Source organism: Anser anser (assembly GCF_964211835.1).
Source record: "Anser anser genome assembly, chromosome: 18".
In the NCBI taxonomy this organism is placed as follows: Eukaryota; Metazoa; Chordata; class Aves; order Anseriformes; family Anatidae; genus Anser; species Anser anser.
The window spans coordinates 15,889,625-15,907,681 of record NC_139739.1 but is presented as its reverse complement, the minus strand read 5'-3'; the positions used below and the strand labels follow the sequence as shown (position 1 = coordinate 15,907,681).

Here is an 18,057-nt window from a genome sequence, read left to right as displayed (position 1 = left end):
CGGGAACTGCATGGAGCTGTGACAGGGGAGGTTCAGGTTGGATACAAGGTAAAGATTCTTCACTGAGAGTGTGGTCAAGCACTGAACAATGTTCCCCAGGGAAGTGGTCATGGACCCAGGCCTGTCTGTATTCAGGCAGTGTTTGGACAATGCTCTTAGATGTATAGTTTAACTATTAGTTTGCACTATGTGGAATCAGAAGTTAGGCTTGATGATCCTTGTGCATCCCTTCCAACTCAGGATATTCTATGATTCTAGTTGTAACAATTCATTTACAGAGAAACTGTAATTCAGCCCCAACAAAATCCTGTTTTACAAAAAGAAAGCTTTTTTTTTTGGTATTATTGTTAATTATTTTTCAAAGACAACAAATAATAATTTTCCATATCAAAATCAGCAAATTGTCTTCAACAATATTTACAATACTATTACCATACTCTGAAGATTTTTTAAATTAAGTAATAGGAGTATTTTTTAAGTAAGCAACATATTTGCCTCATTTCCTTGGGAATGAAAGGGTCTTTCTTCTGTCTCTAATAGGGAAAAGATGAGGAGATCTCATCAGCTATGACCAAGCATGGTTGCAAAGTAATGGCATCAATACAAGAACATCCACTGGTTGCACTGGCTCCACAGTTACGACAAAAGCACATGCAATTTAGCATTAGGAAGAAAACACTCTGTCAATCCAGTTTTGCCACATGCAAACAAAGCACATGCAATTTAGCATTAGAAAGAAAGCACTCTGTCAATCTAGTTTTGCCACAGCTCCTTAAAAAACAGGAGTGTTTCACAGCTAATGAAGCCTAAGAAGTTAAAAGTAGTGGTCAGGTCCTACACCAAGAGTGAAACCATGGGAAAATTCTACTTCAGAATGAATCTGAACAGGAATCAGAACGGAATGGTGTGTAACTGGCTCCACAAACATGAGTTTCCATTTATCCAATTCATTAGATTATTTGAAATATTTCAAATAAAAGCATTATTCTTTTTTTTTCCAGGCCAATTGTGCATTTTGATGAAATTATTTGAAGTATTTTTTCACCCTTGTACTTTCCCAAGTTCTCCATTATTCTATTTAGAAATGTTTCATTTAACATGATGTTCACAGCCCCGTAATGAATAAAAGATTTACACAGCTGAACATTCGGCTAAGGCCCCATGGACCTGCTTTATATCCTAGTCCTACCTCTAACTCCTTGACAGCACTTTCAGTGTTATCTAGTTCAGAAGCACTGTGAAACAAACAGAGAGAATTAGTCCCACCCCAGTCACAAAACAATGGAATTACATTCATTGGCAGAGTTCAAATGACAACAAAACATCATGAATAAGGCATATTCTCACTACATAGAGGAAATACTTAGCAGGAATTTGAATTCTTAAAATATTGTTCTTAAAAATTCTATTATTTCAGAAGGATTGTTTCTTTTGATTTGTGTCCATTTGTATACTGTGTGCACATAGAACAAATAAGAGGTCAGATCTTTTCAGTCAATCCCCACTAACTATTATGATTTCTTTTCGACAAGGTGGCCTCAAACTAACACTTCTGTCTTCCAACCTATCAATTATCCATTCTACATTCTAGTCAAGAGACAAAAAGAAGCCATCAGAACTTGTCCCTTAATTCCATCCACAATGCAGAACCGTTGAAGAAATGGGCTTTGCATCACTGAAGTAGGGCCGTTTGATGCTGGTAATTGTGTACTGCCTACATCAGACTTTGCTCTCACAATGTTAAACACATTTTTTGTAAACTATCTTCTCAAACGTTGCTTGCTGCTAGGTATCAGCCAACAATAAAATATACAGTGAGAAATAAGGTCTTTAAAAAAATCAGAATCCATTAAAAAGTAAACAAATCACATAATTGTTACTTGGAAATAAGTAAATTAAGTGGAATATAAGTAATCATGGCATGCAAGTATTCTCTGATTTATGGTTTGGTAGTGCAGTCATTTTTATATCTAACACATTCAGGGTCCCTAGTCAGAACTTGGTCAGAGATGAGAACTTTCCTTCCTCTTCAGAAATGCTCTCTCCTTGTTTGACACTAACAAGTTAATGAAAGGAATTGCACAACATGCCACAATAGGAGGAAATTGATATCACCCATCCAAGTCTTACACTGTGGTCATGATGACTTCATTAAGCAGCAGAAAAATGAAAGATTCAGTAAGGAATTACGTCATGGTGATGAGGAGAAAAAGGTGGAAGAAGTGGAAGAAAGCAAGGAACATTCCAGGGTCTCCTGGCACAGGTGTCAGACTTGCTATCTGATTGCAGGGGATTCATTTGGCTGGATTTGGGGGCACCTGGGAAGGGGTGATTTTCTTTTTAAGCATGGAATGCAGAGATGCAAAAATGGAGTCATCTTTCTGACTTTAAAGAAAGAAAGAACCTTTATTGTTACCTCATTTTCCCTAGGTATTTAGAAGACTTTCAGTGAAGATGACTTCACACTAGCAAAAGCCTGCACATGTCACAATCAGGTCTGTGATCAGCTGGGATCAACTCTTTCAAGTTTCTGTTGGAAATCTATCCTGAGAGTGGTCACAATCTTATTGCGGGGAAAACGAGTTTCACTTCCCAAATCCCAAGGCTGGCTGATAATGTTTCTCTGAACATGACTATATATGCATGTAGGAGTTACAATTTTACATTTTACTCTCTTTTATGAATTAGGAATGAATCAGATGCTTTGCTATCACTTCATTTCAGTGTGGCAAAGAAGGACACTGTGGCAAGGGCTGTATATCTTCCACAGACATCTCTTGTCCCTGGTGCATGAATATGGTGACTTTCACAGCAAAGAGACAGTGAAGAAAAAAGATTTTTGAGTTGTTTCTCATGTTTCTCATCCAGCTTCAGAGCTACATTCAGAATCTCTGCCAGGTATTAAAGATCTTGAAAATAGTCCAAATTTAATTCAAGAAACATCTGCAAAAGGAGTTCTGCCTTCTGAAGAGGAAGATCACAGGTGCTCTGAGCTACTGCTAGATCAGATACACTGATTATTCTCTCCAGTGCTTAAAGGCAAGATCATCTAATTCATAACACATTAAGTCTTCTTCAGCCTAATAACAGTTACTTCCTGAATAAAACCAGGCTCTGGCAATGTCTTTGTGTATATGATTACCCAAGGAAATTCACTTTTGTTGAGAAAACCACTCTTATAGACAGAAACTCAAGGGAGTTGTTCCATATGGAATTTTAGCCCTGCTGCATAAAAACAGGTTTTTTATGATGGCACAGGGCTTCTCTGTTTCTTTGATGCAAGCATATCTGCTGATCCAAAAGGACCTCAGTCTTAGTTCCTGTATGCTTGTCATCATCTGGAAAGAGATATAATCTCAACAGTTTTACAAGACTTTCCAAAAGCCTTTGAGGGCATCACCCTTGAACTGCTGTCTGTTGATGATCACAGCCTTGAAGGATGTACACAAAGAGACAGATTATGCTAATAGAGCCACTGGTTTTGCTTATTTTAATTTTATTAATGTTTATGAATACTAACATTTATACTAACATTTATACTAACATACTAAACTATTAATATAGTTTATCAGAAGTTGACAGTAACAAAGTATAAAGTTTCAGACCAAGTTTCAGATATACAGAACACTCCTGTGGCAGAACACAATCTATAAACACCTGGTTTTGAATGCTATTCTTAAACCTGAGCAGTAGTATCTCCTTTTGCCAGAACAGCTTAAACTTCTATGATGATTAGAGCCCACAGCCTCAAGGACTGAGTCCCCTCTCAAATTAAAACCTCCAAAAACTTCTTGAGTGGGTTGGTCAAGGCTTTGTTCACTCACAAAAGGATCTGTTTATCATATCTGCATGTCTAAATTAGCAAACACAAGCAGATTCCTCCAAGGCAATAGCCTCAGGGAATATTATTTTTTCACCTTTTAAAGATCAACCTCCTTTCTTGTTTTACATCTTCCCCATCTGACCAGACTAATCAGCACACTGCGATTAAGTTACTTTGCTGTCTAGTAACTGTAACTTCCTATTTGAGGCTTACCACACAACCATTACCTCCCACAACTCTTATTCATTCATTATCCTCTGCACACCCAAAGGCTATTTTCCTTTCTCTTCCTTGAATGCCAGCAACACTGACAGACTAAAATACTGTCCTTTCACTATCATTTCTCAGGCTTGTCACTACGATACCTTCTATAAATTGAGAGAAGCAGTTATCAAAGAAGTCCTCCTCAGTTCCTCTACCTGCAGGAAAGGCATGCTGTTGTTTCAAAACAACAAGTTTGTCTTAAACATTTGAAATAAGAGTGGCAGTGGAAAGGGAACCTTCAGAGAAAAAAATCCTGAGAGTAAAAGAAACTACTCCCAGGTGCCAGGGAGAGTTTCTAAAGACTGTGTATATATCTACGAGTGCATTATTGCAAGACCAGCAAAAGGCAATTTGCTAACAACTGACAGCCTAATAAATAAGTACACATTGAGTATGGAGCTCCAAGGTTCTACAGCTTCTAAATTTGATTCTATGATTCTGCAGTGGGTAATATTGGTGGTAGGGGGACAGTTGGACCAGATGATCTTGGAGATCTTTTCCAACCTTAATGATTTTATGATTCTAAATTAAAAACAAAATTTCAAAACACTGGCAGTAAAAATAGACTATTTTTCCAATGAGGCAAGAAATCCATACAGGGAAATGAAATACAATATTTTTTTATGGCTCATGTTACTCTCCCATGCCAATGCTCAGTGTGTACAACAAACTAAAGCGCAACAGCAGCTTTTAAGTGACAACTTTCATAGTGAAAGAAGGCAAGAAATGAGGAGCCCCCAAAATTTGTATTGACATTCTCATATTAACTCAGTTCTACAAATGATTATCAAGCTGCAGGTTGACTTTTCAGCTTTAACTTTCTTACCTTTTGAAGCTACCATAACGGATTTTAAACTTATACACAAGTCTGCCTGCATGAAGAAACCTTGTTTCAGGCAACAGATATGTAAATGGTTTTAATGACATATTTTTCTTCCTCAGTGTACACCTAGGGAAGCAAAAGAATTAAAGGTAAATTATTAAAACCCTTAACCAGATTTCATTCTGTCACAGTATAAGAAAAGATTACATGCAACTAGTGGGGACGGGAGGAAGAGGGAGTCTGGCAAAGGGCAGGAGCATGGAAGGACAGCCCAGCACTGGAGGTGGTTCTGGAGCAAAGCCTTCTAGTGGAAGGAAGGGGCCTGCGGAAGATGCCAAGCCCAAAGCCCTCCTGCCTGCTGAGAGGGGAGACACCATCGCCCTCCTCCTCCTCACCCTCCCTGCTGGCCTGCTAGGTGAACAGGGTGTCACAGGCCCCTTGGGCAACCCTGACGCGGGGACACCACCTCCACCTGTCCTGCCAAGAGAGTTTTCCGCAGGGGACAGGGGCTGACAGCCTGCTCCCGGGTGCCAGAGGCCTATCAGGCACCATGCCGGCTCTGGGCCAGCAGCGGAGTGAGGGGGCTGTCTGCCCTGGGAGGGGCTGCGCGGTGCCCACCCGTGCCGTCGCCTCGGAGAGCAGAGTAGAGACCGAAGCACCCGGCCCGGCAGCCCCCCTCAAGTGCCAGCAGGCCTCTTCGCCGCCGCCTGCCCCAGCGCCACCTCGGCCGCAGCGTTCGCTGAACGGGAGGAGCCGCCCGCAGCGGCCCGGACCGGCCCTTCGCAGCGGCGGGTCGGAACTGCGGCCGGAGAGGAGCGGGCGCTGGGGCCGCCTCCCGGCGTGAGGTTCCACACGAGGAGACGATGAGCGGCGCCTGGCAGGACGGCCGACCCGCGCCGCCCCGGGACACCGGCCCGCTGGCAGCCCGCCCCACGAGATGGCTGTCGCGGGAGTGTCAAGGGGAAGCGGTGAGGCGCCTGGCAACGCTGTCCCCGTGGCGCATAGCAGGGAAGCCGCAGGAGACGTCTGAGTTGCCTCGGGGGAGGCTCGGGGCCACTTCCCAGCCGCAGCACCTCCTCTTCCCTTTCTCCCTGTCTCCTCTGCCTTGCCACAGAGTCCGGGCTCTGGGTCAGCTGGGCTGCCTCTGGCCTCAGCTCCAGTTCCCTCACAGCCACATCATGTTCTGCACTGGTTGCAGATGCTGCTGAATTTCAGAGCCAGTGGCATTTTGCTACTGGAAGCAGTTGCTTGTAGCAGTTTGTGTTCCAGTGTGAAACAAAAGCATCAGAGGAGTTGTTGCCCCTTTATCTTGTGCCAGGTCTTAAAACCATTTTCAAAGGAGTGTGGGTTCTGCCTAGGTTTCTCAATGCAACATTAACTCTGGTGCCTAATGACAAACCCTTGACAGCAGCTCTGCCCTTTCTCTTCTAAATGTCAATGATGTCAGTTTTGTCTTTTGTTTTAGGAACTCTTCATGCAAAGATTCCCAGGTATTTTTTCATTCCTCCAATAAACAGAGTGTGCTTCCTTGGAGGGTGACAAAAATGCTACAGCAGAAGTCTTGTCTCATCAGGTTTTTTATTTTGTTTTGTTTTGTTTTAAGGGAAATGACCACTCGAGCCTTTCTGACAACCATGTTTTACAGACACAACTGAAAAGCTGTAATAACCAATGACCTAACAAAGCAATGATCAAAAAAGGAAATACTTATTACCCCATGAAAGCCTACAGGTTATATTTGTAGGAAAAACAAAGACCAGATTAGTTTTCTGTATGTTTCAAGAGAACGCACATGCCAAAAAGGTACAGTAGAAATACAGAGTAATCTCCTTTAAAAATCAGATCCAAAAGTAGTCCTCTGGAGAAGTTTGTGTTTGCTTCCCTCCTGGGGAAACTGCCTAGGCATAGTGAAAGCAGACTGCAAATGTACCAGGGAGTGGCTAGTGTGAATGCAGGAAGGTTTATTCTCCATCCTATGCTCACAAGCTGTGTGCCCCAAAACCTGTTCTCACTAAAAAAAAAAAAAAAAAAAAGATAGTGATAGTGTTCATTTCAATCTATACACATACACAGAATGAGAAGGTCTTAAGCTTCTGGAATAACAATTTGCATTTAGTTATCAAAAAGACCTGTACAATCTTAACAGAATCAGTAGACAGTCATAAAAACTTGCTACTCTCCAACCATTACACAAGGAGACTTTATTAAGGTTAGTAAAGTACTCCAAGATCATCTAGTTCACCTGTCCCCCTACCACCAGTATCACCCACTAAACCATATCCCTAAGCACCACGTCCAACCTTTCCTTAAACACCCCCAGGGACGGTGAATCCACCACCTTCCTGGGCAACCTGTTCCAATGCCTCACTGCTCTTTCTGAGAAGAAATGTCTCCTAATTTCCAGCCTGAACCTTTCCTGGTGCAACTTGAGGCCATTCCCTCTTGTCCTATCGGATGGGTTACAGATGGGTTACCAGGTCTTAGAAGGAGATGAGGTTGGTCAGGCAGGACCTACCTTTCATGAACCCATGCTGGTTGGGTTTGATCCCCCAGTTGTCTTGCACATGCTGTGATTGCTCTCAATATGATCTATTCCGTAACCTTCCCTGGCATGATTCACTGACAAAGGTTAGTAACCCTTTGGAGTTAAAAAGGCACTTATGCCCTTCTTAACACTGGCTATTGTCCAACTTTTAATTTCCTGGGGTATTTTTTCATATTGTCTTGTTGAGTCCATATTCTGAAAATTGGGCCTTCCTGAGAGGCAGTGGTGTGTTATGACATTCTCTATACTTGTCTGTACAGCCTTACTACTGAGGCACATTCCACTCAAAGACATTTCCAAAACATTTATGAGCAATTATAAAAGAAGGGTTGGGATTCCCAGATTTCAAAAAGGAGTAATGTTTTATTACAGGTTAGCAGCCTTTTGACAGTCATTCCCAGGTGATTTTTTCTCATCCAATTAAACCAAAGTGTTTCCTTGAGCTACGTATGCCCCTCAAACACTAATAGTTTCAGGCAGAATTATTACCCAAAATGCTAAGGAATTTTCCTCAATTTTAACAACCATCTGCAAAGACTGGTCAAGTGAAAGAGCAGTCTGTAATGTACACTAGGGAATGGAGGCCACATGGGAAACTCCTTCACCAGTACCAACTTCAATTTGAAGTGCTGGGCTGTACTGAGACCATGTTCAATAATAACAAGATTTGCCATGATGGGTAAATAGGATCACAAGAGGTGCCTTCCACTATGTCAGGGATCATGCTATAACTTCAGCTGTAGTCATCTATCTGGCCTTATCAACATCTACTTTTTCCACTTCCTTTTCCTCAGTGGATTTTAAAGATCTTCCAGTGATCTTGGTGTCAATCCTGGCAACAGGAAAAGAACTAAAATGAAGCCATCAAGAAACAGTTTTTGGCCATTGAGCAAGAAAACATGAATCATTTGAGAAAAAGTGTTAGCAACCTTTTAGAATCAACACAGGCACAGTATGCAAAACAACTCATTCATGCAGTTACAAGAGCACAGGTAGAATACTGGCAGAATACTTTTTGTCTTTGTCTTTCTCCAGCATTTTATCAGATAATTTCACTGGAGAAAGCCTCTCTAGGTAAATAGGGTGCAGGAATGAAAAAATTCTTCTAAGTATGAAATGGGAAAGCTCTTCAAAACAGTGACTCTCTGACCATTCAATCAAGAACGATGTGCAGATTTGCTTACACATGTAATGAAGTTGTCTGAAGTGTCATTCTGATTCTGTTGGTGCCAGGTATTCTAGGCGGTCTTAGGCCTTTCCTAACATTAAATCTTATCTTACTACTAATTTTGACAACACAGTGTCATGGGTTATTTTTATTCCTGCTGCATTTATGAGCTCATATTCTGACAATTACTGCTTGCTCAGAGATACCAGTGACCCCACAGAGCCTGTTTTAGGAGTAATCATTTCACATGAGGGGAATATATCCTTGGTTGTCTATACTGGTCTCTCATAGACTGAGTTACTTTTTAGGGTGTTGGGCTGCCCTGAGTTCCACAACAAATCTCTTGGGATTTACCATAATGAGTCACAAAAGGTGCATTCAATTAACCCAGGTATCATGTAGCTTTCATGACCTGCTCAGGAAGACAGAAGTAAAATGAACAAACCCCTCTCAGATGTCAGCTGCTACATTACCTGTTGTGTAACTGTCATCATTAATCCCTTCCTTGTGCATGTCTTGTCTTTTTGCTACTACCTTCACCTTGACCCTGGAAACAAACTAGTTTGAAGGGAAGGCACTGAAGCTTGCACTGAAATGTGGTCACAGAGGTGTTTGAGAGCTATTGTAAAGCCACATAGGCAACATCCCTGAGGACTCCATTAGGAAACCAAGTGACACAGTCAAGAACTACAGAGTCTGCAGGGACAAAGGCGTCTCCATCACCCTGGTCCATTGCTTCACTATCCTTGCTGCAAGGTTTGTTCTTACAGAAATCTTCCCTCCTGCCACTGAAGCCCATCTTTTATTGTCAGTTAATGTTCACATCCATGAAGAAAGGACTATCTGTTTTTTCTCCAATTTGCCACCATCGTTTTGAATTTTACTCTGACCCTTCTGTTTGCTTATGAAAGCACAGGGGAAACAGTTTTCTTAGACTGGGTTTCTGGCTGTTGGTTTCTGTCTTTCTTCTTGTTTGACTGCTTTTATGATGGTTGCAAATGTTTCAAATGTGGTATTAGCCTCATAGGCTCTGCAAAGACTCAAATGGGTGCACCTGCTGCCTGGAGGGACAGAAAGACAGAGCCCTTTTTGGTCCTTTGCAGTGTGTAAGAACTAGGAGTGCCAAGCAGCTAAGAGGCGTAAAAGCAGCATTGCAGGGTTCTCATGTGGGACCCACTGAAGTAAAGGCTGGGAAAAGGCCTATAGTCCAAGGAACCCAGTGACAAGATTCCATAGTTGAAGATAGCAAGAAGAAACAAAAGCTGGGATAAAAGGCTCTGTTAAAGCCTTCTGGTGTTGCCTGCAGAATTTTTTTTAGTCCTTGGAGGGAATGAAGGGGGCAGCTGATTGCTTTTTACACTGCAGCTTTCTGGAGACTCCTGAAAGCTCACATTGAAGGACAGAACCATAATGGACAGCTATGAAAGGGCATCATGCTGATGATATATCTGTGATATATCATGGCCATCAAAGGCAGCAGGATGGGTGCTCACACTGGGACAGGAAAAGCCCTTTCACATCAGCAGGGCTTCAGACAGCCCAGGAAGGTCTGATATGGACAACTAGCCCACAACAGCATCAAAAGGGTTCTTGTCTCAGCAAGAAATAAGTCTCTTGTCTCGGTGTCTGTGATCCTACATCCTGTCCAGAGACAGGGGAAAGCAAAAACCTCTGCAATCTCTTTGGCCTTTTTGATTTTAAGGCCCCTCCAGGAACACTTCTGATGGTTCCAACATGCAGCAGTCAGCCCACTGGGGCCTGAATTCAGCTAAGGCCTTCAGGTGTCATTGTTGGGATTGTTTCCTATCCATATAATACCAATTGTTTTTGACAAGCTGAACATCTTGTCAGGACTTTTTGGAGGAATTCTAGGCTTTTCTCAGGCCCTTGTAAGCAGCAATTAGTGTACACTCCAGAAATGTTGTAAAGGGAAGCAAATTTTTCTACTTACCAGGAATATCAACATAAGCATGTTGTTGTGAACAAGCTTGGACACAGCAAACATGGGTCTCTGAGCAGTAAAAGCCTCATTGTCTGCAAGATGGTTCTCATGTGGTGAGGCACTGGATCAGGTTGCCCAGAGAAGCTCTGGATGCCCCATCCCTGGAAGTGTTCAATGATGAGATTTTAAGCAACACGGTCTAGTGGAAGGTGTCCCTGCCCTTGGCAAGGGTTTGAAATTAAATGAGCTTTAATGTCCCTTCCAACACAAACCATCTATGTTTCTACGGTTAAGCACATGGAATGGTCCCAGCCTTGTTACTTGGACACTCTGAAATGAGAAGAGGAAAAAAGAAACAAGTCAAAGGTTTTTTAGATAGTCAAACTGACTGAGGGTTTGTCAGCATGGGACTGGTGCTTTGGGCTCTGCCATTTCCTGAGACACAAAAGGGCAAAATGAGATATGTTGGAAAACTTTGGAGAAGACAGAAGAGCCATGCAGGTACTCCAGTGTACTGGACAGCCAGAGGGGCCGTGCCAGTACTCAAGAGACCTGTGAACTTCAGACTGGACTAGCTGGTGACCCATGAACTGGGTAAGGGGGCCTGGGATCCATGTGGGGATACAGGGCTGAAAGAGGGGCTGTGCTGGTACTTGAGGATCCATGAATGTGTGTGTGTGTTAGTAAACCTAGAGAGTTCTCTGTGTGCCTGCACGAGTGAACTTCAGTCTCTACTAGCCAGAAAGAAGGAAGGGCTATTAGCTGTCTGTGTCTGTTTTACGTTGAGTCCTATGGGTAAGTTCTGTTGAAGGCAGCCCTTGGCTGGGGCAGCCTGTGTGATCAGTCATGTCAGTATCCTGTCTCTGTTTGCATCTGTGTGTCTCTGGGTGTGGCGGTTTTTACCTTGCTGGGCAGCTGAACTCCATCACAACCAATCTCTTACTACCCTTCCTTAGAAGAAGAGGGGAAAAAGAAAGTATACTGAAAAGGAAAAAAAATAAAATATAAAAACAACTCACAGGTTGAGAAAAAGATAATTTATGTAAAGGGAGAAGGAAGAGGGGGAAAGAAATAAAAAACAAAGGCCGCGCAGAAGCACAGAGAGAGAGAGAAAAGTAATTACTCTCTACTTCCCTTCAATAAGCGATGTTCAGCCACGTCCCAGGAAGCAGAGCCTCAATACGCGTAGCGGTTGTTTGGGAGGATCGACATTTTCATAATGAGAGCCCTCTCTCTCCTTCCCCTTTTCCCCCTTTTCTTGCTGAGTGTGACACCATATGGTATGGAATGTCCCTTTGGTTGGTTTGGCCCTGGTGATGTCCCCTCCCCAGCTCTTGCCCACTCCCAGCCTGCTGGCTCCTGGGTGGGTTGGAGGGAGTCCTGATCCTGTGCCAGTGTTTCTCAGCAGTAGACACAACACTGGTGTGATACCAGTGCTGTTCTAGCTACGAGTGCAGATCACAGCACTGTATGGGCTGCTGCAGGGAACGTTAACACCATCCCAGCCAGACCCAGCACACTGGGATATGTGCTCAGGTTTGCTACCAGAAGAACCTGCCAAGGGAAAAGCAGCAGCCATGTCCCCAGCCTGGGTAGAGACCACAGTATCCTGGGCACACCGGGCTGGACCCTAGACTGGAGCAGTGCTGGGCTGGAGTGGCTGGAGGAGTCAGCCACACTCCTCACTATTTACCTCACTTGTCAGAATATTCAGGAAGCAATTGGACAAAGGGCCAAGGTCCCTGTAAATAGTCAGCAAGAGAAGAAACAGAGAGCTGATACCTTCCAGAGCAAGTGAATCATTAAATTAATAAGGTTGGAAGAGACCTCTGAAGATCATCTGCTCTAACCCCTTTCCTCAAAACAGAGCCTTTTAATTTCTGCACAAAACTACAAGTGAACAGCATTACCTTACACATACACACACAGATCTATTCATTGCTATTATGCCAACTATGGGCTCCCACACAGGGTCTACACAAATGCAAAATCAAAGGACAGTCCCTATCACTATGAACACACTAATCACACAAGGACAGGTAACTATAGCTCTTTCTCAAATTCCAGTGTCTCTGGTCACATGACTGCTCACTCAAATTGGTATATAACATCAGCAGCATAGCCTGTCAAGGAAAACAACAATTTCAGAAAAAAATATGCATTACTCAAGAAAATCATGCCAACATATTTGTCCAGAAATAGGAATGAATACACTCTCTGAAAGTAATATCATTACAGTGCTTGATGGAATCTATATTCTCCTTGGATGCTGGCAGGAGTAAGCTAGGAAAATCTGGAAACAAAAGAAAAAGAAAAAACAAAAAAGTTTCTGTTTTCAGCTCCAGAAAAGATTCTTGTTCAATTGCTACAGGAAAGCCAGTGTTATCTTTGCAGCACAGGAAAAAAGCTTATTCAATATAAACTTAAATGCAACTTGAAGTTAGAGCACAAATCTTGACAAGACCAAATATGTTTGGTTTATGGACAACAAAATATGTTAATAATTTTTAAATACAATTCTTCAAGTTTTCTGCCAAGTCCTGACAAATAAACAGAGGTACGTTTGAAGATCCCTGCAATTCTACCCAACTTTCCCACTATGCTGCAACAGCTTCAAAGACATCTGTAGGCACACAAATCACCGCAGCAGCCTGTCTCATCATGGCATCACACACCCACTGCGAAACCACTGGCAGGGAGGCAACTGAAAACAATGGAAGCAGCTGCAGCCTATGACTGCTTGGTGCCCAGGCTTGTCCCCACTGTCCCACAGCACTCACCCTCAGGTTGAAGCCACACCTTCCACCACACGTTTTGTCCCAGTGTCTGCTGAAACAGCATTAGGCTGCCTTTCTGGTGAAAATAAAGCACCAGGGACTAGAGACAAGCAGACAGAAACAGCGGCATACAGTGCGAGGACGAGGACTGGGCACCAGCAGCAGGAAAACATTCCAGAACTACTTCACCTTCAGGGCAAAAAGAAGCCCCGGCAACATCTCTCCCATAGGATGCCCTGTCCCCGAGCGGGGATGTGGGCCGTCTAACAAGCCCAGCTGCAGGGTTGGGCTAGCCAGCAGCGCTGTGTAAAAGGCAAAATATTTCCCCAGCCAGGTGCTGGAAGCTTACACCAAAGGGGAAGGCAGTCTGGAGTAGTGTTCTTGCTGGAGTTTTATGCCTCAAGAGAGTGCTGAAACAATGAGAATCCTCTCATTCCCTTTGCATCAGTGTCCTAGTCTTCACCGCAGTTGCTTGCCAAGACAAAGGAGGCCCCCGGAACGTCCTGCAGCCTCGTACTCCCCTTCCCTCATTAGTGTGCCACCCCATCTGCCCCTCCTGACCTAGGGAGAGACACATCTGCTGGCTGTGGTGGAGAAAGGCACCACAGTGGAGAAAGGCACCACAGAAAGTGTGAAAGTGTCTTCCTTCAGACTTGCATTTGAAACCCCAGTAAAAAATGTGTACGATTTTGATGTGCTTCTGAAAATTGACAGTGTGTGCCAGGGGAACTCCCTTTTTCCCCAGGCCACTGGACAAGTGTATTCACTTGAGTGTGGCTACATGGGCTTGACAGCCATTTCCTCCAGCTCCAGTCCATTCCTCAGTGCTGCTGCTGGACCTTCTGTCCTGCTCTCCAGGATATCCTGCAGCCAAGTGCAGCCCTACTGCAGAGAAGATCAGACAATGCCAATCTGCCCAGCTCACCAGGCTCCTTTCACTGTTGCACTGAAGATATCCCCAAAGCTTCTCCATGTGGTTTGCTCCTGCAAGGTGTGGCCTTGTCATGTGGGTCCTAACGGTCTGCAAAGCATTATCACCTTCCAGACCCTGCTTGCTCCTGTAGGTCCCACAGCAGCTAGAATTAAAGTCTGCTGCATATTGTTTACATTTGCCATGTTCCCAGGAGGAATCCTAAATGTTCTGCTATTAGTTTGCTGGGTAAACAAAGAGGCAGTATAGAAGTTTCATGTAGAAGTTGATCAATCACTGTTTCAGAATCATGGCTTAGCAAATGTGGGAAGGATGGGCCAAAGTTTCTGACTGACTGGTCTGAGCATTCTACTGGAGGAAAAAAAAAAAAAAAAAGCAGTATCACAGAGCCCTGGGTGCCCCCTATTGGAAATCCTCCATGCAGCCAAAACCAAGACGCTCCTCAGCTCCTGCATCCAGAACAGTAGCTACAAGAGCAGCAGTCACCAGATAGCTGCAATCTCCACTGCAAGCTCTGGTGAACAGAGGATTGGCTCTCACCTCAGCAGGGTGAGGGACTCCCACATGAATCTCCAGCAGTAGATTACAATACAGCACAGCCAGCACGGTAATCAAAAGAAAATAAAAAAAAAAGTCCCAGGATTGTTCAGTGCTCAGGTAGCTACTGGCAGTATCAGCGTTGTGTTGGGACCCAGCACAGTTCCTATCCAGCTAAGAAACTGCTGCTTGCTTTGCTCAGAGTCTTGCTTTCCAGAGCCTCTGATAAGAGTTATCTTCCAGCATTTGCCTAGCACTGGCCAGGCAGATTTGGAATCCTCTCATGGCCAAGCATGAAAAAGGTGAATTTTGTTCTGTGGGAACTTTGACAAGTAATCTGTTCAGACCAAAACAGAGAACCCCAGCCCTGTCAGATACCTTCAAAAAATTGAGCAATACCAACTTTGGTAGGCAGATAATACAGTATCTGATGTCTTTTTTTCCTCAAACCCTGGGGACATTTAAGACTCTCAGTACTCACTTTTCCTTCAGAGAAATTTTCTCTATATGCTTGAAAAAAGCCTTGCACCTGTAGACAATTGCTGGCTTATAAACCAAGAACAAAATTAATACCATTTAGCTTTTGTTCTTATGATTTGTAAACTGTTCTCATGATATTTGCAGGTAATTGCCCCCAGATTTTAACTGTACTGCCTGTATATTTGTTTATGAAGCTGACAAACCTGTCTCTGTAACAGAATCTGCCCTGGAGAATCAGAGCAGCCCTGGGAAAGTAAGACATCATTTCTTCTGCTTTGCCTATCAGCAGTGAAACAGTACCTTCACTGTTTCTTCTCTGGTATTGCCCTGGCTGGATCTGCAGCACTCAGGCTTGCCCAAGGGCTCCTTCTCCTCCTAGTTTCTAACAGGACTGCTCTCCTTAGTAGATAGGTGGATAAAGCTGACAATGCCCCAGGGCCAAGAGTGTGTGAGACTGAGATATACCATTTTATAGGTAGATTAGGCTGTTTACATCTCACTTCTGGCAAAATAGTCCAGATAAAAATTCAAGGATATTATAAAGGGAAGAAAAAACTGCTCATGCATCTTCAGTCTATTGTAAAACAACAATCTCAAGGAAAGAGAAAGACTGAAGAGCCTCTATGAAAAGCTCGTTGGAGGTACAGCTGCTGCTGAAAAAAACAGCACCAGAAGAAATCTGTGGAGGGAGGAGACAGAAAGTGACACTTCCTGTGGATGCTTTTCCACACACCAGTGACAAAATCCTGCCGCACTGGCTGGTTGTCTAGGTGGCTGGTTGGCAGTTCAAAAAAGGACCAAGAAAATGAAGAATACTTTTGAAAGAGAAATGGAGAAGACAGGCAAACATGATTTAGGCAGAAAGCTCATAGGGAGGTTACAGTATTCGGCCTTCTTCCTGAATGAGTCCAACCTGAGACTGAAATGTGGACCACTGGGAGGAAATATGTGCCTCACAGTATATGTGATTTGTCTGCCACTGTTGGAAATCAGCTGGGCTACAGACACTGCACTGGTCAGAATACTGAATTTTAGAACCACTAGGGGGACACCAGAATTATCCACCGCTACAAAAATAAATAAATAAATAAATAAAATAAAGTAATAAAAAAATAAATGCCAGCACATCAGGATCAGGACAAACGAGCTTCTGCTGTCCCAGATGGCAGTCTTGTTTGCTGGAGATATTGTGCCAAAGCGTGTGAAATAAAATGATGTGGTGCTTTTTTGCTTTTTTTTTTTTTTCTCTCACCTCCCAAAGTCCTTTTAGTTGGATTTCCTGGCTTGAAAATCTTTTTTCAACCTGCTGCCATTTCAGTTGCTTAGGAATTAGTTTCCCTTTGGAGCAAGTAAGAGTAAGGTAAGAGTAGCACTCACCTGCCCAGCCTTTGACAACTGATAACATCCTGATCAGAAAGCCAGGATGCAGCATGCCAAGTGCCAGCCAGCCCAGTCCTCCCATACTCTAGCCAGATGCCTAAAAAAAAAAAAAAAAAAATTGCAGGAGCAACTCCCAAACTCCTTGTTAGCGTTCATGAAGACACATAATCCACAAAGTGATTATATGAAGGTGCTTTATTAGGTGCCGGAAGTTAGGGGCATGCCTGCCCAAATCTAACTTCGTCTGATTTGTTCTCTTAGTTCTCTTTTATCTCCTAAGATACTACATATGCATTAGGTTTCACAACTCATCTATGCATATTCATTTCCTAGCTCCGCCTAGCCTCGCTTCGTATGCTAATTATCTTATCAGTCCTTCTGCGCTTGCGTATTACTCTCTGGTGGTCGTCCGGGTGGTCGTCGGGATGAAGTAAGATGTCTTCATCAGAGTTGAACTTTTTAACCTTTCCTTTTCACGCATGCTCTCTGAGCCCTTGGTCTCAGTCCAAACCGCAAGGTTGGTTTGACCCAGTTCCCAGAGTCCAAGAAGCCCCAGTTATCTAGATGTCTTGCAAATTGAGCATTCTTTTAATCCTCCTTACTCCTCATCATGAATTGGTGCATTCTCATGTTACCCTTGCACATATATTTTGTATCTTCCAAGCGCAGCCTCGGAACAGTACATCGCAAATGTAACATACTAAACAATATTGTATTATTTCTTCTTCTATTACTAACATTTCCCCCCCTTTGAAAGCATTTCACTCCTTTCGAGGAGGGCAAATGCTTTCACTAACTAACTAAAATATTTTACACTCAGTGCTCACCAATAATATAATCATGGAAAATTACATCATTAAGAATCAAGGAAATTACAAAGATTAGGATTGTCACAACATTTCATAAGTCCACCACTTCTGCTTTATGTTACGTTCACCCTTCTGGTTGGGTTCACTTGATCTGAAACTGATCTTGTCTATTTGGTTTTCATTCCATTTCACCTCCTGGGTTCCTCAGATTCTTTCTCTGAAATCCAAAGTTGTTAGATGCCGGTGGAGGATATTGAGGATGTGGTTCCATTTGCTGAGCAATAGTTTGCATCACTGTCCGGTTCCAGGTTGTCTTCCTTAGAATCAGACTTTTCAGCATTATAAATGTTAACCAAATTAGTACCCCTACAATCACCAATATAATTATTGTCTCCAGTAAGGACTTAACCCAATTACTAATATTCCATCCACTAAAAATTTTATCCAACCAGCTTGTTGTCATATCTTTCTCTTCCTGTTCTGCATCTTGTTCCACTCAAGCCAGTTGTTCTATGACATGATCTACATCAATAGTCACATTTGAAATGTGGATGCAGCAATGATCAATATGATCCACA

At 43.2% G+C, this 18,057-nt stretch overlaps 1 protein-coding gene across 4 annotated transcripts in view; it reads right to left on the bottom strand.

Moving 5' to 3' along the window:
* The window catches only part of MAJIN (membrane anchored junction protein), a 132,472-nt gene that overhangs the window by 103,284 nt on the left and 11,131 nt on the right, over positions 1 to 18,057 (bottom strand). For all 4 annotated transcript variants that reach the window (XM_083803805.1, XM_083803806.1, XM_083803807.1 and 1 more), the window contains exons 2-4: positions 16,668 to 16,767; positions 4,914 to 5,036; positions 1,190 to 1,235 (exon numbers count right to left, since the gene is read on the bottom strand). In XM_083803805.1, the coding sequence (XP_083659931.1) occupies positions 1,190 to 1,235; positions 4,914 to 5,036; positions 16,668 to 16,767 (269 nt within the window). The remainder of the gene's footprint in view (positions 1 to 1,189; positions 1,236 to 4,913; positions 5,037 to 16,667; positions 16,768 to 18,057) is intronic.